Below are 26,929 nucleotides of genomic sequence, written 5' to 3' on the forward strand. Positions count from 1 at the left end.
CAGTACTGTATGACCCCATTCTCTCTGCTTCACTGATCTTTCGCCTCAGAAGGAAGATGAAACAAAGACCAAATAACTCAGTCCATTCATATCCCCATTTCCCTATTGACCGAATTGACATTTAGAACAAACTGCTTCCTGTAGCAACCAAGCTGAACTATTGGTCGTGAACTACACAATCCCTTTATGTCTAGAGCCTGGTTCTGTGGTATAGTAGTAGTTTTTTATGTAATTTGTACTGATGCCATTCTCCTATCTGCTCTGTAGGACCCCTGTGAGTACTGTGAGTGCACATCCATTTATATTCTTGCTGCTCAGGGAAATAGCAGTCAATTAAAATATAGCATCGATGTAAGGATTATGCTGTTAGTGGAGAGTATTCTCATTAGCAACACTACCACCACTGTGAAATTAAGTGTGAGTGATTGGTGGCACTTTCAATTTAAATGTTGTGTTGTTATGGACTTTGAAACTGTAAATGGATGACAATTATAATAACATCACAACATTTGTTGACTGTACACAGTTACATATGTAGATATGTTTGAATGTAATTACAATACATGCACATCCTTTAGATATGGTGATCACACATGAGAGTGCAATGATTACTCACTCTCAATTGATAAGGAGATACATTCGTAAAATGGTAACTCGTAACTTCCAATATGGAAACTCGTCAAACATAATCAAATAATTCGGAATCGGAATTAAAATGCAAGGAGATGTCGACGCGCAGAACCCACTGAGTTTTGTAATTAGGGGTAGTGAGTCTAATTTAAAGTGGATTTTGATTGCGCTAATTATGTAATCGTCTTCCCTTCCACGTTTCGTTGTGGCCTTTTAAGAAGTTCACTGAGAGAATAGGGGTGTAAACACTGCTTTGTTATCTTTCAACAGGGGCATGATCAAAATAATTTACAACACATTATTAAGTGTGTTAATTCATATTTCAATGTTTAAGTCAGGCCCCTGGTGTACTCTAATCATTAAAGTTGTATTTTTTTATATTCATTATTTAATAGTTGGAGCTCTGATATGAAAATAGGCTCGCTCATTTGTGACTCACAACCTGGATTTGGTCTTATGTAGCCAAATTTGAAATTATGTTTTTTACATTGGATAAAAGTAGAGACTCAGAGCAACAAAAGGGTATCTAATACACTACATTTGAGGAATAATGGGAAAGTAATTCTGCTTTGAAAGTTGATAACCTTGTAAACTCACTTTTGAGAAATGGCCTTTGAATGTTTTGGTATCTAGTGAAGAGCTCTTCTTTGTCTACACCCATTCAGCATCGTTCACAGCCTCTTAAGCTTTAGCCCCACCCATCTCATTTTGCTCATGGAGTGTTCAGAGCACACACTTGACGCTCTGGCTGATGATTTGTTTACCTCTGGATAACATAAAACAGCCTAACCAGCCCTGCTGGCAACAATTTCATTATGCTTTTTTGACGACGTTTATTGATATCGGCCATATTCAATGGGTGTTGTATACTTCAGCTTAATTAAGACATGTGGTAAACAATGAGCCTAGCTAGGTAAACAACGTGTAAGATCACACACATCACGTAACCTTAGCTAACGTTAGCTAGTTAAACAACAATGAACATAGTGCCAAATCATGTCGTTACTATCCTGCGTGAATCTGCTGGGACCTAACCAACCAGGTTCAATGTTAGCTAGCTAACATTAGGCTCTAACTAGCAAAGCAAACGGTTCTGGGATACGATTAATAACGTCATACATGTAATGTTAGCCAGGGAGCCAGCCAGCTAACGTTAGCTAACAGTATACTTTAGCTTGAAATGAAACCACATTCTGTCAAAATTATAAATGTGTAATATTTGAAAATGTGGCTAGCTAGACTGTCTTTATTTATAATGTTGACATTTTTTATTTCTACCCCTTTTTCTCCCTCAATTTCATGGTATCCAATAGGTAGTTACAGTCTTGTCTCATCGCTGCAACTCCCGTGCGCCCTCTGAGAGCCGTGCGCCCTCTGAAACACAACCCAACCAAGACGCACTGCTTCTTGACACCATGCCCTCTTAACCCGTAAGCCAGTCGAACTAATGTGTCGGAGGAAACACTGTACACCTTGCGACCGTGTCAGTGTGCACTGTGCCCGAGCCCGCCACGGGAGTTGCTAGTGCGTGATATGACAAGGACATCCCTCCCGGCCAAACCCTCCCCTAACCCGGACAACGCTGGGTCAATTGTGCGCCGCCCCATGGGTCTCCTGGTCGTGGCCGGCTGCGACAGAGCCTGGACTCCAACTCAGAATCTCTAAAGGCACAGCTAGCACTGCAATGCAGTGCCTTAGACCTCCGCACCACTCGGGAGGCCAGCTAGACTATCTTACTCGTATAGATCAACATGCATGATGAACGCGTCTCCCTGTAACGGATGCCATGCCACGGTTGCCCTTGAAGATGTAATCCATCTCTTTAGCTGTCATACTCTAATTCCACTGATTTCAAAACTCGATCCCCCAGAAAGTGGAGAGCAACACTTATGCAGCTCCACTACACAATACATTTTAAAAAAGCCGCGTTCGACAGGATTACCAACACAGACTGACCAGCTCAAATAGACAGAAGCCCTCTATATGGCAGACCAATCCTCTCTCCTCTCTCGGCAGGTCCAGCCCACTCATTATCTCAGCCAATAATGTCAAGTGGGGAGGTTGCTGTATTTTCTATGGCTTAACCAACAAGACTCATAATTTAACAATTTTATTCATATTTGCAGATGGCATACAAGTTTGTTATTAAGGCACATGAAAGCTCACATGTTACACGTATTTTGATTTAAAAAAAAACGTTTTGTGAAACGGGTCACATTTGTGTTGGCCCTCACTTGTGTCAGAAAAGTGTTATCCTGTAACGTAAGTCATTTTAGGACACATTAAAAGCTGTCAGCACTCACTGGAAATGCACAAGCTTGCTGAAGGCTTCGTTGGGAAAATGTTGTCTTTCATGCGGTCTCCCGTTGAACACAACATACTCAAAACAATTTTTATTTGTCACATGCGCTGAATACAACCTGCTTACTTACAAGCCCTTAATAACCAACAATAATTAAACAACATTATTAACCAATAACCAACAACAATGCAGAAAATCCAAAAAAAAGTAAGAGATGAAAATAACAAATAATTAAAGAGCAGCAGTAAATAATAATAGCGGGGATACATACAGGGGGTACCGGTACAGAGTCAATGTGTCAATGTGCGGGGGGCACCGGTGTCGAGGTAATTGAGGTAACTATGTACTTGTGGGTAGAGTTATTAAAGTGTCTATGTATAGATAATAACAGAGAGTAGCAGCAACATGGGGGGGGGGGCAATGCAAATAGTCTGGGTAGCCATTTGATTAGCTGTTCAGGAGTCTTATGACTTGGGGGTAGAAGCTGTTTAGATGCCTCTTGGACCTAGACTTGGCTCTCCGGTACCGGTTGCCTTGCGGTAGCAGAGAGAACAGTCTATGACTAGGGTGGTTGGAGTCTTTGACAATTTTTCGGGCCTTCTTCTGACACCGCCTGGTATAGAGGTCCTGGATGGTAGCAAGCTTAGCCCCGGTGATGTACTGGGCCGTACGCACTACCCTCCGTAGTGCCTTGTGGTCGGAGGCCAAGCAGTTGCCATACCAGGCAGTGATGCAACCCGTCAGGATGCTCTCGATGGTGCAGCTGTAAAACCTTTTGAGGATCTGAGGACCCATGCCAAATCTTTTCAGTCTCCTAAGGGGGAATAGGTTTTGTCGTGCCCTCGTCACGACTGTCTTGGTGTGCTTGGATCATGTTAGTTTGTTGGTAATGTGGACGCCAAGGAACTTGAAGCTCTCAAACTGCTCCACTACAGCCCCGTCGATGAGAATTGGGGCTTGCTCGGTCCTTATTTTTCTGTAGTCCACAATCATCTCCTTTGTCTTGATCAAGTTGAGGGAGAGGTTGTTGTCCATGCGCTACACGGTCAGGTCTCTGACCTCCTCCCTATAGGCTGTCTCATCGTTGTCGGTGATCAGGCCTACCACTGTTGTGTCATCAGCAAACTTAATGATGGTGTTGGAGTCGTGCCTGGCCGTGCAGTCATGAGTGAACAGGGAGTACAGGAGGGGACTGAGCACGTACCCCCTGAGGGGCCCCCGTGTTGAAGATTTTGGCGGATGTGTTGTTACCTACCCTTACCACCTGGGGGGCGGCCAGTCAGGAAGTCCAGGATCCAGTTGCAGAGGGAGGTGTTTAGTCCCAGGGTCTTTAGCTTAGTGATGAGCTTTGAGGGCACTATGGTGTTGAACGCTGAGCTGTAGTCAATGAATAGCATTCTCACTTAGGTGTTCCTTTTGTCCAGGTGGGAAAGGGCAGTGTGGAGAGCAATAGAGATTACATCATCTGCGGATCTGTTGGTGCGGGATGCAAATTGCAGTTGGTCTAGGGTTTCTGGGATAATGGTGTTGATGGTGTTACAGATGTGAGTGCTACGGGTCGGTAGTCATTTAGGCAGGTTACCTTAGTGTTCTTGGCACAGGGACTATGGTGGTCTGCTTGAAACATGTTGGTATTACAGACTCAGACAGGGAGAGGTTGAAAATGTCATTGAAGACACTTGCCAGTTGGTCAGCGCATGCTCGGAGTACACGTCCTGGTAATCCGTCTGGCCCAGCGGCCTTGTGAATGTTGACCTGTTTAAAGGTCTTACTCACATCGTCTGCGGAGAGTGTGATCACACAGTCATACGGGACAGCTGATGCTCTTGTTTCACTGGGCAGCTCTCAGCTGTGCTTCCCTTTGTAGTTTGTAATCGTTTGCAAGCCCTGCCACATCCGACAAGTGTCAGAGCCAGTGTAGTACAATTCGATCTTAGTCCTGTATTGATGCTTTGCCTGTTGGATGGTTTGTCGGAGGGCATTTCTTATAAGCTTCCTGGTTAGAGTCCCGCTCCTTGAAAGCGACAGCTCTACCCTTTAGCTCAATGCGAATGTTGCCTGTAATCCATGGGTTCTGGTTGGGGTATGTACGTACAGTCACTGTGGGGACGACATCCTCAATGCACTTATTGATAAAGCCAGTGACTGATGTGTTGTACTCCACAATACCATCGGAAGAATCACAGTATATATTCCAGTCTGTGCTAGAAAAACAGTCCTGTAGTTTAGCATCTGCTTCTTCTGAACATTTTTATTTATAGACCTAGTCACTGGTACTTCCTGCTTAAATTTTTGCTTGTAAGCAGGAAACAGGAGGATAGAGTTATGGCCAGCTTTGCCAAATGGAGGGAGAGGGAGAGCTTGTACGCGTCTCTGTGTGTGGAGAAAAGGTGATAAGAATATGCACTGCCCAATATTATGACCTCCCTGTTTTCTCAGAATTCAATCAGCTTTATACCGCATTTCAGCTCTGAAAGTTATATATAGAATGATGTACAGTTTTGGTTTTGTTTGGTCATTTCTTTCACTCTTTCAATATTATACATTGAAAGAGTGAATGTCCAGTTCAACACATTATTTCAGTCACTACAATATTACTGTTATAGTATACAGTACAACATCACCATTTTGTAAAATATTCAATACAATCACTGTAAATTAATCTCTGTTCTCTTTGTAGATAATGTATCCCAGATATCACATTCGTCAGTGAGCATTCGTATCCTGGATGTGAATGATAACCCACCTGAACTGGCCACACCCTACGAGGCAACTATCTGTGAGGATGCCAAGCCGGGTCAGGTAAGGGCAAATTCTAAAGTAATGCATTAATACATTAATATGTATTTATTGTGCTGGTTGTGTGAATGAAGTTGCTGGTATTTCATAAATTCATCATAATAATTATTTCCAGTAGATTATCAAAAATATTACCATGAGTCAACCACAACTGAGTTCAACAGCAATAAGGGGCTAAGAAAACAAATCCCGTTGGGAAACTGACTTAAATGGCAATATTTTGGATACATTTTGAATTTCTAAGGTGTACATACAGAAATGTAATTTAATGTGATGATTTACCAACGCACCCTAGGGTTTTCAATATCACAGTTGTGGAACAGCCCATGGTTGCATTGTGCTCTATCTAGTTTTGTTTTAAGAACTATCCAGCACCAGCAATCCAACTCCTCTACTTCATTTAAACTATCTCTGATGCATCAAATCGGAGATGTTGTTTCCAAAGCTGTGTTTAAAACATAAGTTGTTTGCTATATACTAGTAGACCTTTGTATGCTTGCTGGTCGGAGGCAATGTCGGGAAATCAGTTTGTGTTGGTTGTAGAGCACAGCCAATCATTCTTCCTCTTTGTCAGAATTGTTTCATTATCGCCTAGATTCTCGTTTGGACCTTTTTCAATTGGACAGCATGATCTATTTGACACTTTGTTCCAAAGGCAATTTATAAACTCTGTTTTTGGCACACAAGCAGCTTACCAAACTAGGCTTACGCCAATACTTGAGTTATTGGTTATAAAAGGAAGATGTATGTATGTGCTCTTTGCATTTGTGCTTTCTTGACTGAAGATGTAAAGCTGAGATTGAATCAGTATATAATAAGCCATTTAGCAGACACTTTTATCCGAAGTGACTTACAGTGAGTGTATACATTTTCCATTTGGTGGCCCCAGCATAAATATACAAGTATCAGTCTTCAATATAGTGTCAAAAAAATACAAATTGAGTTAGCCCCTTTGGAGGATGGATTGTATGCTATTTTAATTTGTTGACATCATGCATTTGCATGTGATTTTATACCCTTCATCTGTTGTATTTATAAACAACAACAAAAAAGCCAGCTGTTTTGATATTTACTACATAATATTCAACAGCCGATTTAGTGGAGAGATTACACAATATCATTGAAGTTGGACAGAAATGAATGCATAATCCAAAGGTCATGAACTTGGAACAGTTGGTGGCATAAGAATAATACATGTGTGGCTGTATGCATAGTGCAGAAGAAGGAGAATAGACAGAATAACCCTGATTCTCAACTACCATTAAAAATGGACAGGGTCATTAAGGTATTTTATTTCCATTCACGGTCAACAAGCCACGGGCTCAGTTGGAGCCAATTACACTGAGCGGAGCAAAGGAATAATTAAAAGACTGGGGATGCATCCCAAATGGCATTTTACTCCCTATGTAGTATAGTGCTCTACTTTTGACCAGGGCCCTATTGGCCCTAGTCAAAGGTAGTGCACTATATACGGAGTAGGTTGACATCTGGGATGCACAGTGATTTTAAGCGTGGCCTCCAAGCTGGAAGCCACATTTACATGTGTAATGAGGCTTAGGTCTCCCCTCCTCTTGATCTGCAGACTCTTAACTGCTCATCACCCTATGTGTTTGCCACCTCTCCCAATAACATTGTCTGGTCTGATCTCTCGCCACCTCGCTCCCTCCTCCATCTGCAAGCCAACATTAACCTTCAACACATAATCATAGGGAGACCATTAGTCTTATTGTTGAGATTTTCCCCTACAGGGTTCTTTCACAGGTCCATTTAGATTTCAGACGTGCAGCTCAAAGATGTTCAGCTCATGGGCACATTGGCATTTGGAAATCTTTTTCAAATAACGTAGATAGGACCATATTTTCCCATTTTAATTTATCCACTGACGTTTATCCATTGATGGGTCAGGACAAATGGTCAGTTTGTTGACAGGCAAGTGATAGAAATAAAATGTAATGGGCTTCTGTTTTTGTTGAAGCCACAATCAAATCAAATCAAATTGTATTTGTCACATGCGCCGAATACAACAGGTGTAGACCATACAGTGAAATGCTTACTTACAAGCCCTTATCTAACAATACAGTTAAAAAAATGAATACGTGTTATGTAAAAAATCTAAAATAAAAGTAACAAATAATTAAAGAGCAGCAGAAAAATAACAATAGCGAGGCTATATACAGGGGGTGCCGGTACAGAGTCAATGTGCGGAGGCACCGGTTAGGCGAGGTAATTGAGGTAATATGTACATGTAGGTAGAGTTAAAGTGACTATGCATAGATAATAAACAGAGAGTAGCAGCAGTGTAAAAGAGGGGGGCAATGCAAATAGTCTGGGTAGCCATTTGATTAGCTGTTCAGGAGTCTTATGGCTTGGGGGAAGAAGCTGTTAATAAGTATTTTGGACCTAGACTTGGTGCTCCAGTACCGCTTGCCGTGTGGTAGCAGAGAGAACAGTCTATGACTAGGGTGGCTGGAGTCTTAAACCATTTTTAGGGCCTTCCTCTGACACCACATGGTATAGAGGTCCTGGATGGCAGGAAGCTTGGCCCCAGTGATGTACTGGGGCGTACTCACTACCCTCTGTAGTGCCTTGATAGTTTGTTGTTGACATGGACGGCAATGAACTTGAAGCTCTAAATCTGCTCCACTACAATCATTTCATTCAGCACTGTAAACCAGGACACTCAAAACTGTTCTCTCTTGGTCTAGCTGTCTCTTAGCTGCCTGGGACATTTCATTCCTTTTCTTCCTGCTCTGTAATGTTCCAGAAGTTCTCTCGTCTTTGACCGCAAAAAGATTGAATGGAAATGTGTTGTGTTTGGGTCAGGGGTTTCTCGTGTTCATTCTCTGCCTTGGCATAACTACTTGAAGCATTCTGGGACAGATTTGCTGCTCTCTATGGGGCCGATTCCGACCCGAGTTATGTGTGCGGAAATGAAACTTAATTCCCTTTTTATGCACTTCTCTATGCGTATTCTGACCTTGAACTTAAGCATGAGAATAACATGCTATTCACCCGTAACTCTTTTGGGGTGGAGATCAAAGAAATGTAGGTGTGGAGGAGGTGTGTCAACAGATACGCCATATTCTGACCTTGACTTACTTCCCTCATAATTCCACCAGCCTAGTGCTCGTGAAAAGGTGGAATAAGTAATGCACCACTTGGGTTTGAAAACCGGTCAAGGTGTGGAGAAATACGAGATGAAAAATGAGACGAACAACTTCTACATTTAAAGGTTTAATAGACATACATACAGTGCCTTCAATAAGTATTCACACCCCTTGCCTTTTTCCACATTTTGTTGTGTTACATCCTGAATTAAAAATATATGATATTGAGATTTTGTGTCACTGGCCTACACACAATACCCCATTAATGGAATAATGTTTTTATACATTTTTACAAATAATAATGTGTAACATGATATTTTTTTTTACCTTCATTTAACTGGGCAAGTCAGTTAAGAACAAATTCTTATTTACAATGACGGGGGCAGAACGACAGATTTTTACCTTGTCAGCTCGGGGATTCAATCCTGCAACCTTTTGGTTACTGGCGCAAAGCTTTAACCACTAGGCTACCTGCTGCGCCAAAATGACTACCTGATCTCTGTACCCCACACATACAGTGATCTGTACGGTCCCTCAGTCGAGCATGGAATTTCAAACACAGATTCAACCACAAAGACCAGGAAGGTTTTCCAATTCCTCACAAAGAAGGGCACCTATTGTTAGATGGGTTAAAATAAAAAAAGCAGACATTGACTATCCGTTTGAGCATGGTGAAGTTATTAATTACACTTAGGATGGAAACAACTCAGGGATTTCACCATGTGGCCAATGGTGACTTTCAGAGAAAACTGAGGATGGCTCAACAACATTTTAGTTACTCCACAGTACAAACCTAAATGACAGTGAAAAGAAGGAAGGCTGTACAGAATACAAATATTCATCCTGTTTGCAATAAGGCACTAAAGTAAAACTGCAATAAATGTGGCAAAGAAATTAACTTCATCTCCTGAAAATAAAGTGTTATGTTAGGGGCAAATCCAACGCAATACATCACTGGGTAGCACTTTTCATATTTTCAAGCATGGTTGTGGCTGCATCATGTTATGGGTACGCTTGTCATCGGCAAGGAAAAGGTATGTTTTTTTAGGATAAAAAGAAACGGAATAGAGCTAAGCACAGGCAAAATCCTAGAGGAAAACCTGGTTCAGTCTTCTTTCCAACAAACACTGGGAGGCAAATTCACCTTTCAGCAGGACAATAACCTAAAACACATGGCCAAATATACACTGGAGTTGCTTACCAAGACGACATTGAATGTTCCTGAATGGCTTAGTTACAGTCTTGACTTAAATCGACTTGAAAATCTATGGCAAGACTTGAAAATGAATGTCTATCAATTAATAATTTTAAACAGAATAATGTGCAAATATTGTACAATCCAGGTGTGCAAAGCTCTTAAAGACAAACCCAGAAAGACAGCTGTAATCGCTGCCAAAGGGGATTCTAACATGTATTGCCTCAGATGTGTGAATATTTATGTAAATGCGATATTTCTGAATTTCATTTTCAATATATTAGCAGAAATGTCTAAAAACATGTTTTCACTGTCATTATGGGGTATTGTGTGTAGATGAGAAAAACAATCAATTTACTCCATTTTGAATTCATGCTGTAACACAGCAAAATGTGGAATAAGTCAAGGGGTATGAATACTTTCTGAAGGCACTGTATGCATATGGAAAGACAGCCACATTCCTATAAAAGGTTCTCAGCAAATCTCTCCCCCTCCAGAGGGGAGGGCAGACCTAAATACTCTTGCCTTATCTGTTCGCTGTTTCACCCGTCCATGCCTGGTGCCAAAGCAATAAATCAAGACTGAGACCTTAGGGTTGAATAGACTATACATCTGAAACATCTTAATCGCTTAAGGACACCCATGGCTGATTTTATGGCTCAAGGGCCTAGATACCAGTTACTAAGACCTGTTTTGTGGTTACCTCTGGCGTTAGAGAGGGTACCTAAAGTCCAAAATCCATTAGGGAATAATCATCATAAAATAGTGTTCTTAACACAGCAAAAGTCAAAGCACAGGTGGACATCAATAAAATACATGTTTTACTATTATTCCACACTGGAGAAGGTGGCACGCACCGGTATGTCTGTGTTATCTAGTACCCTGTCTATTGCAAACCAATAAAAAATTAACCAAAGAATATAAATATATTTGTTTTCAGCCACCCTTAATTTTGGATTGGATTTTGGTTTTACGCACCACACGAAGACAATTAAAGTTTTTTGCATGTGATTGTTTCTGCTTTCCTCACTTTATACTACCTTCAAATAATAGTACCTTTTTAATTATTGTACATGAACCATTTAATTTCCCCAACATTGAATGTGCCCATTTTGCACAGCCTAAAACTTTGATGCAGAGATACACTATATATACAAAAGTATGTGGACACCCTTCAAATTAGTGGATTCGGCTATTTCAGCCACACCCATTGCCAAAAGATGTATAAAATCAAGCACACAGCCGTGCAATCTCCATAGAGAACATTGGCAGTAAAATGGCATTACTGAAGAGCTCAGTGACATTCAACATGGCACCGTTATAGGATGCCAGCTTTCCAATAAGTCAGTTCGTCAAATTTCTGCCCTGCTAGAGCTGCCCCGAACAACTGTAAATGCTGTTATTGTGAAGTGGAAACGTCTACGAGTAACAACAGCTCAGCCGCAAAGTGGTGGGCAACACAAGCTCACAGAATGGGATTGCTGAGTCCTGAAGCATGTAGCACATAAAAATCATCTTTCCTCGGGTTCCAACACTCACTACAACACTCCACCACTCCAAACTGCATCTGGAAGCAATGTCAGCACAATAACTGTTTGTCGGGAACTTCATGAAATGGGTTTCCATGGCCGAGCAGCCGCACACAAGCCTAAAATCACCATGTGCAATGCCAAGCCTCGGCTGGAGTGGTGTAAAGCTTACTGGCATTGGACTCTGGAGCAGTGGAAACGCGTTCTCTGGAGTGATGAATCACGCTTTACCATCTGGGAGTCCAATGGACAAATCTGAGTTTGGCGGATGTCAGGACCACGCTACCTGCCCGAATGCATAGTGCCAACTGACCTCAACCCCATTGAACACCTTTGGGATGAATTAGAATGGCGACTGCGAGCCAGGCATAATCTCCCAACATCATTGCCCGACCTCACTAATGCTCGTGACTGAATGGAAACAAGTCCCCGCCTTCCCAGAAGAGTGGAGGCTGTTACAGCAACTCCATATTAATGCCCATGATTTTGGAACACACTTTTGGTCATCTAGTGTACATTTGATAGATTAGCCTACATTCTATGAATACCTAACGTGTGGGTTTGCAGATTAATATAATTTGGTAAAATATGTTGTTCAGTAGCCGATATAGGATAAGGTTGCCTGCAAACCAGACAAACTAATGTACAAAAATGCAGCAACTCAATGGGAGCAGCGCATTGCAGGAGCACATTACAACAGGCCCTTCCCAAGCACATTGAACACTATTGAGTTGCTGTGTTTTTATGCATCATTTGTTTGGTCTGAACACGCTCTAAACTCAAACCCACAGGTATATAAACCGTGATTGTCCCCTGGTGTTCCTGAGGGACAGACAACAGAGATGTCAGCGTGTGATCAGGCATTCCGAGGCAAAGTCTAAATGTAATGTGAATGACGGACACGGAGTGGGTCCAATACTTTTAGCTGGACAGAGCAGTGAGTATGGAGCTGCCATCTTCTGTCCGACGATTTTGAGAGCAGGATCAACCAGCCAACATCACTCCTGGTTCTCCTCAGTCACCTGTGCCCACTCTGTATTTGCTGCTGGGTCATTTCAAAGAGTGTCCGGAGATGTCGTTGGCATCTCCCAAATCTGTATCCATGTGCCTGATCCTCTTCCTTGCTGCGACGCTACGGCACACCAACCACTTCATTCATTTCCCCGACGCCCCTGCATCAAGGAGAGGTTCCACGCCAAGGCCCCAATGTGCTTGGTGCCATCGGCGGCACCCATATACTGTAGCCACCAGGGCACCCTCTGTCAACGAGCATGTGTACAGAAATCGAATGAGGCAACAAGCTGTGAATGTTCAAGTGGTCTGTGACGCAGATCAGTTGATTTAGAGAGTGTGTTCCAAATTTCCAGGGTCAGCTCTTGACTCCTTCATTTTGTGGCACTCTGGGTTGGCGGAGAGAATGGCCACTCTGAATGGGGACTTGCTTGTCGGTGAGTAGCCTTTATTTAACCCATGTTTAAGGAGTAAGATGTATGTAATTGTGCTATTAGTTATATTAAAAGGTGTTTATCTCAACAGGCGACAAAGGCAATCCACTTTTGCCATAACTCATGATGTCCTTCCACAACCCTTCAAGCCAGGAGGGGTATAATGTGGCACACTCTCACCAGGGGTATCGTGGAGAGTATCTTCAGAGTCCTAAAGAGCAGGTTCTTGTACCTTGACACTTCTGACAAGATGTGCCTGGTGTTCGTGGCATGCGCCATGTTACACAACATGGCAGTGAGGCGAGACATCCAAGCACTCTGTCCCAGTCCACAACAGCTGCAGCAAGATGAAGAGGAAGGCCATTACCTGCAGGTCACCAGGGAGATGGCAGTGCTAAGAGAGCATGCCAACAACTGGCCGATGGCTATATTGCTTAGGTACATCCCCTCAAACCAAACACTTTCCATATATGTGACCCGATTCAGGAAACTAGGCTTATGTCGCAAGTCACGACTTCATAGGAGAGCCGTTTGAAAGTAAAATTATTATTTATTTTTTTATCAAAATGCGATTTTTGGCAGAAATGCCTTCTCGAACATGTGAACTTTCATGTGCCCTAAAAACATGCGTAATGGTAAATGAATCAACTAGAAAAAATAGACACTCAGAACAAACTATAAACTGAATTCAATCTTTATTATTAAAAGTTCCCCTGGTTTGGGCCTTTTTAACTTGGGGCTATGGTCCTGGAGTTCCTCTATAATCTCCCCCAATCTGTGGCTAAGGGTAGCATTGAGCTCCTTCAGCGCGTGGTCAATCAACACACTATCACAGCTTATTGTGAAATAGACACAACATCACTTATTCAAAATTTGTGACAGGCACAAGCCCTTTCTTCATAATGCATTTGTGTACAAATTCCAATTTGTTGTGGCTAACGTTAGCTAGGCTAGCTAGATGTCTAACATTGGCTAGGCTAGCTAGGTGGCTTATGTTAGCTGGGTTAGCGGTTAGGTTTAGGGGTTAGGGGTTAAGATTAGGGTTTGGTAACATGCTAGCTAAGTAGTTAAAGGGTTAAGGTTAGGGTTAAGGTTAGGGTAAGTGTTAGCTAACATGCTAAGTAGTTGCATAGTAGCTCAAAAATAGCAAGTCGTTGCAAGGTAGCTAATTTGCAAAAATGCAAAAGATTTCTGTGATGAGATTTGAACACGCAACCTTTGAAACCTACTGTCTTAATCTGTGATTGAAAACAAAATCATTGAATCAAAAATCTAAATCAATGCACTGAATACAAAATTGTGTACTGCACACAAAAACATGTATTTACAATAAGCAATTAGTGTCTATTTTACAATAATCTGTGATAATGGGTTGGATCAATTCCTGTTAGGGGCGTGGTCAAACGGGTGTGGAATGTGTCCTGGAGGGCCCTCTCCCCTCTGTATTGTCACCCCTATTTGCCATGTCTTTAACCAAAGCCTAAAGGAATGTGTGTCAACAGGCGTGGAAGGAAGCTAAAGTAATTCCACTACCTAAAAATAGTAAAGCAACCTTTGCTGGCTCTAACAGCCACCCAATCAGTTTGCTGCCTGTTCTTAGTAAACTGATAGAGAGAATTGTGTTTGAACATATACAATGCTCTTTTTTTAAAGAACAAGTTTACTACTGACTTTCAGCATGCATATAGAGAAGGGCACTCAACTTGTACTGCAGTTACTCAGATGACTGGCTAAAAAGAAATGGATAAGAAGATGATAGCTGGAGCTGTATTTTTTGATTATCAGTGCCACCTTTCATGTTTTTGGTCATAATTTGTTATTGAAAAAAACTCACTTGTTATGGCTTTAAATCACCTGCCATCGCATGATTGGAGAATTACTTATCCATTTTTTAAACATTTTTACATTTTAGTCATTTAGCAGACGCTCTTATCCAGAGCGACTTACAGTAGTGAATGCATACATTTCATACATTTTGTTCTCCGTACTGGTAGAACTCAATAGAACTCCGAGAGTATTCTTCAATTAAATTTTTTCTAACGTCAGTAATGTACAGTGCGGTATCCCTCAGGGCAGTTGCCTTGATATGCCACCTGTCTTACAAGAAGCCCAAACTACTATATATGCTGATGATTGCACACTCTACACATCAGCACCTACAGCCAGTGATATCAGTGAGACTCTTAGCAAGGAGTTACAGTCAGTGTCAGAATGGGTAATTAACAATATAATGATCTTAAATACATCTAAAACAAAAGCATTGTATTTGGTTGAAAACAAACAATATAATGATCTTAAATACATCTAAAACAAAAGCATTGTATTTGGTTCAAAACATTCTCTTGGACCAGAACCTCAACTGGAGTTGTGCATAAAGGGTGACCTTTGAACAAATTGAAGAAGTTGAATTTCCAGGACATTGCTAAGTAGTTGCAAAGTATGCTAAGTAGTTGCTAAGTCAGTTATCATGGTCAAGTCATATTGACAAAGTTGCTGTGAAGATGGGAAGAGGTATGTCTGTTTATAAAAAGCTGTTCTGGGTTTTTTCAGGCTCTGATCTTGTCCCATCTTGATTACTGTCCTGTAATATGGTCAGGTGCAGCAAAGATATACCTATCAAAGCTGCAGCTGGCTCAAAACAAAGCATCACGCATTGTCCTTAACTGCACACACAGAACTAACATCAACAACATGAATGATAGTCTTTCATAGTTAAGGAGAAATTGACTACTTCTCTTCTAGTCTTTAAAAAAACTTGTGTGTTGAAAATGCCTAACCACTTGTATAATCTATTAGCGTACACTTCAAACAGACGTACATACCCCCATCAGACACGTGTTTCTTCAGGTAACCAAACCAAAAACAGATTTAATGCGTCGCTCAGTTATATTTATAGAGCCATGTCATCATGGAATGCTCTGACACAAGAGGTTAACAGGCAAATAGCAAGTTTAACTTTAAAAAAACAGATAAAAAACATATTGTATCACAGCGCCTCTCCTCTTTCTTAAGATCTACTTTAACTGTAGGCTACTGTATATAACAATAAGAATATGGATATATGATTAGTGTGTAATTTGTGTTGTCTCTTGGTGTCTTTCCTATATATAACTCTTATTTTATTTCATTTTATTTAATGTAATATATTATGTTGTTCTTGTCTATAACTGTTCTGTACTTTGTCATGCATTTATATGTTTTATGTGGTCCCAAGGAATAGTAGCTGCTACATGTGCAGTAGCTAATGGGTATCCTCATGAACTAAACTAAACTCTTCCATCCGCTGCTCCTCCAACCGCAATAGAGGACGGTACACTGGGTCATCTGGACCTGGGGGTGGATTGGCACTGGCACATGTCTTTCTTCCTCTATTCAACCCTCAACTGGAGGAAAGCTACAAAGTAGGCCTACCGCCCTCTCTCGGGGGAACAGCAGGTGTCTCCTGGTCTGAGGAGATGAAAGTAGGAGGGAAAGTCTCAGTTTTACCTATACTGTAGGATGCCATCTGCAGTCTCTAATTATACAGTTCTTCATTTCTTTCAACGGTGTCATGGAATTGCTGTCTTTACCTACTTGTGCTTCTGCAATCCCGGCTACAGCAGCTGATAGGTGGTCACCCTCCGACATCCCTGCCTGCACTGTGGGATAAACAAACTGCTTTTATCTGAGACAGATGTCTCCCATTACATATTATTTCCCAATAAATAAAAAATATGGTATGTCTACAATTTGTCTTTTGTCAATTCTTATCATTGTAGGCTAATCAATACTGTATGTATTTACCTTGATCAGTATCCACACCATCACCCTAAATGGAGAGGGTCGATCCAATCAGCTCCTCCCAAGGAGTGAGGTGGAGCTCCGTGCTTGGTACTCCACTGGTCGCACTGAACAAGGTCCTATGGTTCGACAATCTGGACTTTACGTCAGTTTGGAGGTCTCTAAATTTGTGTTTTGAAACTTCTCAGGGCGCTCATCCAGCCTAATATCGATTGCCAGATTTGTTGTTTTCTACTGGAGTCACTTTTAAGCGTATAGTAAATAAATAGAGCGAGTCACATCAGTGGCCAATATCTCCAGCTTCTCGCTGGAGAAGTTGGCTTTAAGTGTCTTTTTTTTGTCTCTTCCATTGTGGTTCTAGACTACTGCTCATACTGATAACCTTAAATAGCACAGTATTCCATTCCATCTAGTTGAAACAATTGTTTACAAGCCGGGTGATAGCCCTTCATTTACCATGATGATAACCCCACTGAAATAGGCAAGCTGCAGCTGTTAATTGAATTTTTCTTGTGCACATGTAATCCCTGAAATTGAGTCCAGCTGCCCCACCACCTGCACAAGTAAAAAATTGGCTATATTAGGCTTTGTGCACTCATAGTTTCAAATATGCAAATTAAAATAGCTTACTACTTATCACTATCCAGGTTCTAAATGTCAACTTAAATTTCATTCTATTGACAGCCAAAAGAAAGATATTGCAATTTTAATCTGGGGGTAGCCTGCTTTTAGCCCACATAATGTTTCAATAACAGATTTGTATTCTTATTTCATGGTGGCAGTGGCCTGTATGTTAAGGCATTGACTTTCAAAATAAAAGTAGTGAGGTTCTGGAGCTGGTTTGTTTAATGAGGAAATTTTGTCTGTGTGGGAACTCCATGATAAAATTGCAGCGGCCAACAGAAGATCAACATGGGGTGTGGTTTTCTTTCCTAGAATATACATTTTCAGAGTGCGGAAGGAAGACACACCCAACTAGCTTGTCACACACATGAATATGATAAGTCTGATAATAACAGAGCGCGTAGAAAAGGACAGTGGCTTGTATTTCTTCATGGATATCAAGGTAAGCCAGGTTTCCTGAACTATTTTACCAATACATTTTTTTATGATAAAATAATTTATCTTTTGTCTCTCTGAGTTTTCATAATTTTACTTCAATTCGCAAGTGGCTGAATCTCACCGGAAAAATCATCAGAGCAAGGGAAACAGCTTCCCTCTGTCTCAGTATGTGTAGCCCATGTATCTCATGACCAAAAGAGTATGACATGTTGCCGCCGTAGCATTTGATTGATTGATGCCAGCAAGCGTTTGGCCACCCTTGATAAAAAATAATAATAATAATTAGCCAATCAGCATTGAGCTGAGCTCAATTGTGGGTTGTCCTGGCGCAGCAAAACTCCCCCCAAGGTAGGCCAGTTTGGATTTGGCTTCACACTAATCAAATCACATCCAAAGCAAAATGTTATCGTCAGAAAAACATGTCTGTTTCTGGTCTGCTTGTGTTGTCCTGCAGTAGCTAGCTTTCTAAATCAGCCCTTTTCTAAGCCATGGATGGAGATGGGTATTTTGACTTAATTCTCTACAGGACAAGGATTATGATGCCGATTCTGATCTAACCAAAAAATGCATATATTGTGCCACTAGCCTGAGATGATTGAAGTTCAATATGAAGCCTAGATGTAGCCTAGTAGGCTCACCTTAACTAGCTAGCTAACTTTGCTAGTTCATTGTTGCCTGTGTAAAGAAGTTAGGCTAGCAAGCATTTTAGCTAGGTAAGCTATGACAACAAAAAGCATACTGTATGACAGAGCAATAGACCGTTTTGCCTACATGAAAGAGGAGGCTGGCATTGGCTTTCAACTAATAATTACTTGCACGGATGCACGCACACACACAGAGAAATCAGTACCCTGGATAGCCACATGATATTTAGGAACATTGATTGGACTATGTTGTTTTTGGTGTCTTTAAGTTTGTATTCACTGTACTAAACTAAGTATACATAGCCTAGTTGATTTTATGATGTTTAAATGTTTATGTTGAGATGTTGCTGGAATAGCGGAGGCAGTGCTCCTGTTGTCTTTGTGCTGACTTGCGGTAACTCTTTTTTTTTACTCTCTTCCCCAGTGATTTAACCCACGCACCGCTGCTGAAAAAGGAATAGATTTCCTAAGTCTGAATCGTGTGCGATGTTTTTTTTTGCCACATTTTGTTACACTTTACTTCTGAACATTTTTACAATACGTGCAAATGTCTCTTAGCCTGTCTGGGCTAGGGGGCAGTATTTTCACGGCCGGATGAAAAACGTACCCAATTTAAACAGGTTACTACTCTGGCCCAGAAACTAGAATATGCATATTATTAGCAGATTTGGATAGAAAACACTCTGAAGTTACTAAAACTGTTTGAATGGTGTCTGTGAGTATAACAGAACTCATATGGCAGGCAAAAATCTGAGAAAAATCCAAGCAGGAAGTGGAAAGAATTGTAGTTCTTCTTTTGATTATCTATCAAAACTACAGTGTCTGTTGGGGACGTTGCACTTCCTAAGGCTTCCATTGGCTGTCACCAGCCTTCAGAAAGTGGTTTGAGCATTCTCCTGTCACTGGGCAGATAATAGGAGCTCATTCACTGAGTGGACTGCCTGGCAACAAAGGGATTGGATATGCACAGTCACGCGAGCACGCCGTTCCTTCTTTTTCTTCTTGAATGAATATGCTATTGTCCGGTTGGAATATTATCGCAATTTTACGTTAAAAATACCATAAAGATTGATTTTAAACAGCGTTTGACATGCTTCTAAGTACGGTAATGGAACATTTTGACTTTTCGTCTCTGGTTCCGCGCTCGCGTGTTATGCCTTTGGATAAGTGATCTGTATGCACGAACAAAACGGAGGTATTTGTACATAAATAGGGATTATTTCGAAGAAAAACAACATTTCTTGTGGAAGTAGCAGTCCTGGGAGTGCATTCTGATGAAGATCAGCAAAGGTAAGAGAATATTTCTAATACTAATTCTGAGTTTAGGTTGCCCCGAACTTGGCGGGTGTCTGAATAGCTCGCCGTGATGGCTGAGCTATGTACTCAGAATACTGAAAAATGTGCTTTCTCCCTAAAGCTATTTTAAAATCTGACAAAGCGGTTGCATCCAGGACTAGTCTATCTATAATTCTTTAAATAATTGTTATATATTTTGTCAACATTCACCGGACGTTTTGGTGGGAATACATTTTCTGAACATCACGCACCAATGTAAAATGCTGTTTTTGGATATAAATATGAACTTTATCGAACAAAACATACATGTATTGTGTAACATAATGTCCTAGGACTGTCAACTGATGAAGATCGTCAAAGATTAGTGCTTCATTTAGCTGTGTTTTGGGTTTTATTGACACATGTCCTTGCTTGGAAAATGGCTGTGTGGTTATTTTTGTCTATGTACTCTCCTAACATAATCTAATGTTTTGCTTTCGCTGTAAAGCCTTTTTGAAATCGGACAATGTGGTTACATCAAGGAGAAGTGTATCTTTAAAATGGTGTAAAATAGTTGTATGTTTGAGAAAGTTGAATTATGACATTTTGTTGTTTTTGAGTTTGCCGCCCTGATATTTCACTGGCTGTGTCCCACGTAGTCCATAGAAGTTAAATGCAATGTTCCTTTCACTCTTAGTCATGCTGGGGAGCATGAATCAATACATTAACCCATTCATGGATTACCAGAATGACATACTGTACATTTACAGTATATTGCTGTGAAGAAATAGCTTTTTCTAAGAGGATTTGTTGAGTAAGGAAAGAAACTTTGAACACTTTCATGTTTTGGCTAAAATCAGCTGTACACCAAATGCTAAAAGGTAGTTCTGCCAAAAAACATACTTTAAAGTGAGAAATCAACCCTGGAGATGTTTTTTAAAGGGCAATGTATGACCCACTCATAGTTTCCTGAAAAAATAGACCCAATTAAAACAAGGCCTTACAGTATCTTAATCCTCCTTAAGGAACCCTCTCTGCACTGGGTATTACAGTATTACCATTGGGTCATGATATTTACTTGCATATAAAGCTCATGCCTAGTGGCAGTGATGCACAGGTTTCCCAGAAACCTGTTATTTATTCAAAAAATTAGGCAGCCAAAGGCAGAGCCTGGAGGTACGGGAAGGCAGCGGTTGTTTGCGTGTTAAATTAGCTTGAATTTTGTTACCGTTCCCGAGAACACTATTTATCAGCTGGATAAGTTGGATAGAGCACAGCCTCTCAGAAGTGAGCATAATTGCCTAAATGTTTCTTACAGCTGGAGTACTAGCTAAACATTTGATATCTGCACTTTGGCCATGATTTTGTCTGCTCTGCCTTCAGTACATGCATTTAGTTTATGGCCTCTAAAAAATGTGTAAGGCCAATGACTATTTATTTTCCCCCAATAGTTCCTGGAATACCTGGTTGCAATGTTTCCACTTGTGCTAACTTTGTAGGGTATTCTCGATAGTCATTTTCTATATAGTCATCATTCGACTTTATTTTCCTCTCTATACTAGTCATGCAGGTTTACCATGGCATAACAAAACATGCACTGCCATCCTATATGGTGTCTACACAGTCCAACACAGTGGACACTTCATTTGCTCGAAATATCCCCTTTAAGCCTATCAACACACACACCACCATATTTCCACTTTCAGCCCAGGAACTCTGTCATCCCAGCATCTGTCAGCTCAGTATGGCTCAGTATGGCCCACGCAACCTCATTAGGGGCTTTTCATTAAGTGTGTATATGGCATGCCTATCACCCATGCCTTGTCAGCGTGTGAGTTTTGTGACTCAAGTTTGGTGGCACAGCAGTGAAAATTTGAGGAGCTGGCAACATGGCATATTTGTTTGTGTTTAAAGGCAAGATAAATCAGGCGAAGAAAATGGCTGAGATGTAAATAAAGGACTTAGGGTTCTGTCCCAAATGGTACCCCCTGTAGTGCACTACTTTTGACCAGACCCCATGGGCAAAATTAGTACACAATGCAGGGAATAGTGTCATTTGGGATGTAACTTTAGGCGACAGAGGATAAGCAGCTTTAGCTCGGGAGCACAGTTCATGCCAGTTGTGTGACACAGGCGCACATTGTGGCAAATAGCTTTTCTGCTATTTATTTGTGGGTGTTTATGTCTGTCCTTTAGGTCACTATGAAGGGACTCGTTCAACTGTAAGGCTTTCGGAATACAGTAAGGGGTTGAAGAAACATATTGATGACACGTAGGCTACATAAAACTGTTGTCGCTTACCGTATTGGAATCTCCATTAGCTTCTTATGAATTTACATATTTGAAGGCTCATCTTGGATCGCCCAAGAGAGAGAGAGAGAGAGCGAGACCAATAGCAAAGCTCAAAAAGCCCAAGTGTCAGAAAGAAAACACATCTAAAATACATCTAAACAGTGTCTGAAGGTAAACCTTTACGCACTGTTGTGACCCAATTCCTCAACCTAAAACGTTTCCTGGGTGAGAGGACACCATGCCCCTCATTTTTCATAGCATGTTGTACTGATCTTACAAACTTTCTTGGATCAGAAAAAAAAGCCTCAAGATTAACTTTTTTCCCCTTGGTCTCATTCATGAACCTTGTCAGTTCTCTCAACGTGTACTTAGACCCCTCTGCTTGACTGGCTGTCAGCTCCGGGCCCATTGAAGAGGAGTCTGAAAAAAATAACTCCTCTTCCTCAGACTCACTTTCCTCCTGTTTAGTTCTCCAAACATCCACTAGGTTGAAATGATTAATGATGTCCCTTAACACTCACACTGACACTGAATCAGGCTCTTCCCCATTTCTGTCTTTTGTAAAATCCATTGTACAGTTCCAGTCCCCTCTGACCACCAGCGTCTCCTCAGGCGCTACCTGTGAGAGTTCCTGTCAAAGACTCCCAAATAGAACCCCTCTTTCCCTCCCTGTATTAGGCGCATGCACATTTATAAAGACAAAACCCATGTTGTTAATTTCTGCTTTAACAACAAGCAGCCTACCCCTACACACCTCCTTTGAGGAGCAAATTCTTACAGACAGACCCGGTGCAAAAAGGACTGCCACCCCTGCACTAAGATTTGTCCCATGGCTCAACACACTTGCCCCTTTCCACCAGAGCCCCCAATCGACTTCATTCAACACATCACTATGTGTCTCCTGCAGAAACAACCCCTGTACTTTTTTTTGTTTTACATATTCACCCAACACACTCCTCTTTCCCGCATCTCTGGCGCCATTTATATTGAGCGAGCCTACCCGAAGTGTCTCCATTAGAAGTGGGAGAAAAGCCAGCAGAGAAATAGACCAATAGCAAAGCTCAAAATTTCCCAGTGTCAGAAAGAAAATATACATCTAAACAGTGTCTGAAGGTAAACCTTTACGCACTGTTGTGACCCACTTCCTCAACCTAAAACGTTTCCTGGGTGAGAGGACACCATGCCCCTCATTTCTCATAGCATGTTGTACTGATCTTACAAACTTTCTTGGATCAGAAAAAAAAGCCTCAAAATGAACTTTTTTCCCCTTGGTCTCATTCAGGAACCTTGTCAGTTCTCTCAACATGTACTTAGACCCCTCTGCTTGACTGGCTGTCAGCTCCGGGCCCATTGAAGAGGAGTCTGAAAAAAATAACTCCTCATCCTCTTCCTCAGACTCACTTTCCTCCTCATCTCTATCTCCCACCCTGACCATCTACCCTTCCTCTCTGGTCAGGGCATCCCCCACAGTAACAGGCAAAGTTTCCATGGTGCCTTTGACCACAACCTTTTTCCTTTTCCGCTTGACACCCTCCTCCTCCCCCGCTAGTCTCTTACACTTCCCCACTATACTCTCCTCATCCACTAGCATAACCTGACTAGACCCAGCATCATTTACACCACCCTCCATAGCATGACTAGGCCCAGCATCATCTACACCACCCTCCATAGCATAACTAGGCCCAGCCTCAGCTACCCCACCATCTCTAGCCTGACTAGACCCAGCCTCCGCTACCCCACCATCTCTAGCCTGACTTGACCCAGCCTCCGCTACCCCACCATCTCTAGCCTGACTAGACCCAGCCTCCGCTACCCCACCATCTCTAGCCTGACTAGACCTAGCCTCCGCTATACCACCATCCATAGCCTGACTAGACCCAAACTATCTGTGCTGGCAAACCCTGCATAGAGCCCCTCCCCATGCCTCACTTTAAAATGCACATTTAGCTGTTGCTCATTGTTATTCAGAAACATAAACACTTGCCTCCGGAACGAAACAACGTGCTTAACGGCATCTGCCTGAAAACCTGCCGACAGTACACGAAAACCGCTAGCAAACTTACCAAAACGACTCAGCTCTTTCCTGATTTGATCATCCGTAATAAACGCAACAACCACTCTTGTCGAAGGGGTAGAGAGAGGTGAAACTGGCACCAACACATCCCTTACAAATATTCCGCTAGCAATTAGCCTACCAACCAAATTTGCTCTTTTCATGAACACAACCACAGCTTTGTTCACCGACCGCAAGCAGAACCTCCTCCACACACCTGAATCCATGCCGTATCGACAGCGTCTCCTCCGCGCTAGGCTGAGAAGCCATCGCACACACCACACCTTCCAAACCCCAGGAAACGTACTCTGTCCTCTTCCACCCTAACTTTGAAAAGCTGTGGACACCGCTAAAACAAATATTGCATTAACCCTCCACCATAGAAAATAACATGTAAAGATAAGAATCAAGAAAGTTATTAGGACAGAGCCTTCCACACCAAACACTCAAACTCCCAGCATATATGAGAGAGAGAGAGAGAGAGAGAGAGAGAGAGAGAGATCTTCTGCCGTGCCTTGATTGCATTACTGTTGATGATATCTGGAAATGGCCCATCTACAGTTGCTAGCCCCAATTCTGACTTGTGCTCTGATATCTGTTTCACTGATTTCTGCTCTCGTAAATGCCTGGGTTTTTGGCATTTTAACACAAGAAGCTTATTACCTAAAATGCATCAATTTAAAGTATGGGTTCACAGCTCCAATCCAGATGTGTTGGCCATTACTGAGACGTGGTTAAGAAAGAGTGTTTTGAATACTGATGTTAACCTTTCTGGTTATAACCTTTATCGGCAAGACAGATCTTCCAAAGGTGGGGGAGTGGCAATCTTTAGCAAGGATCACCTTCAGTGCTCGGTTGTCTCCACAAAGTCTGTCCCCAAACAATTTGATATGCTGGTTTTATAAAGCAATAAACTTTCAAATAGCTCTTCGTTGACTGTTGCTGGGTGTTATCATCCTCCATCAGCACAGGCCTGTACCCTACCTGCTCTAAGCTCTCTCCTGGCCCCTTACACTTACAAGTCTGAATTTGACCTGCTAGGTGACCTAAACTGGGACATGCTTAACCTCTTCGCTATAGGGGGCAGGATTTTCACGGCCGGATGAAAAACGTACCCAAATTAAACGGCCTACTTCTCGGGCCCAGAGTCAAATATTTGCATAGAAAACACTCTGAAGTTTCTAAAACTGTTTGAATGGTGTCTATGAGTATAACAGAACTCATATGGCAGGCAAAAACCTGAGAAAATTCCAAGCAGGAAGTGGCCTGTCTGAGAATTTGTAGTTCTTCTTTTGGTTCTCTATCGAAACTACAGTATCTGTGCTGTTACATAGCACTTTCTAAGGCTTCCATTGGCTCTCTAAAGCCTTCAGAAAGCGGATTGAGGCGTCTCCTGTCTCTGGGCAGATAATAGGAGCTCAGTTTGTCTGTTGTCTGCCTGGTGACTAAGAGATTGGATATGCGCGTTCACGAGACCACGCTGTTTTTTCTTTTCCTCTTTGAATGAATACACTATTGTCCGGTTGGAATATTATCGCTATTTTACGAGAAAAATACCATAAAAATGGATTTTAAACAGCGTTTGACATGCTTCTAAGTACGGTAATGGAACATTTTGAATTTTTTTGTCTCGAAATACGCTCGCGCGTTACCCTTTGGATAGTGACCTGAACGCACGAACAAAACAAAGGTATTTGGACATAACTATGGATTATTTTGAACAAAACAACATTTCTTGTGGAAGTAGCAGTCCTGGGAGTGCATTCTGACGAATATCAGCAAAGGTAATACAATTTTTCTAATACTAATTTAAATCGGGTACGTTTTTTCATCCGGCTGTGAAAATACTGCCCCCTATCCATATCAGGTTAATGTCCAACAAGCTTTCTCTGCCCTTAACCTTGTTCTGAACACCTCCAAAACAAAGGTCATATGGTTTGGTAAGAAGAATGCCCCTCTCCCCACTGGTGTGATTACAACCTCTGAGGGTTTAGAGTTTAAGGTAGTCACCTCATACAAGTACTTGGGAGTATGGCTAGATGGTACACTGTCCTTCTCTTAGCATATATCAAAGCTGCAGGCTAAATTTATATCTAGACTTGGTTTCCTCTATCGTAATCTCTCCTCTTTCACCCCAGCTGCAAAAACTAACCCTGATTCAGATGACCATCCTACCCATGCTAGATTACGGAGACGTAATTTATAGATCAGCAGGTAAGGGTGCTCCCGAGAGGCTAGATGGTCTTTACCATTCGGCCATCAGATTTGCCACCAATGCTCCTTATAGAACACATCACTGCACTCTATACTCTTCTGTAAACTGGTAATCTCTGTATTTCCAAGATGGCGTAGCAGTCGGACGTGTGTTTTGTCTCATCCCGTGTAAATAGTCGTCTTCCTTATTTTTTCTGTATATATTTCATATATATTTGAATCACTCTTTCCATCTACGGACTGAATATACTTTCCTGCAACCCGCCTCACCCAATGTGCTACGGATCTGCTATTTTTATACTTTAGAACCGGAACCCCATCAGACGCTAGCCAGCTAACTAGCTACTAGCTAGTAGGCAGTTAGCCACTACTAGCGGTCTTCACCGTTAACTCGGACACCAGCCAGCTTCTGCTCGGTCAATACCTGCCAGTCTGCACAGCCCGATATCAACCCAGACCATATCAGACTGTCTTTTCTCTACCACATAACCGGATTCCTACTGCCAGCTCTGGACCAGTACACCGGATCATCGCAACTAGCTAGCTGAAACCTGAGTGGCTACTGCTGGCTAACGCCTCTGTCCCGAAGCAAGCACCAGTTA

At 41.8% G+C, this 26,929-nt stretch overlaps 1 protein-coding gene across 1 annotated transcript in view; it reads left to right on the plus strand.

Moving 5' to 3' along the window:
- LOC106565306 (cadherin-22-like) overlaps positions 1 to 26,929 on the plus strand; it is a 138,450-nt gene that overhangs the window by 91,754 nt on the left and 19,767 nt on the right. Inside the window, exon 8 of the mRNA XM_045691397.1 lies at positions 5,613 to 5,734. Within this exon, the coding sequence (XP_045547353.1) occupies positions 5,613 to 5,734 (122 nt within the window). The remainder of the gene's footprint in view (positions 1 to 5,612; positions 5,735 to 26,929) is intronic.

This window comes from Salmo salar, chromosome ssa12 (assembly GCF_905237065.1).
Source record: "Salmo salar chromosome ssa12, Ssal_v3.1, whole genome shotgun sequence".
NCBI lineage: Eukaryota > Metazoa > Chordata > Actinopteri > Salmoniformes > Salmonidae > Salmo > Salmo salar.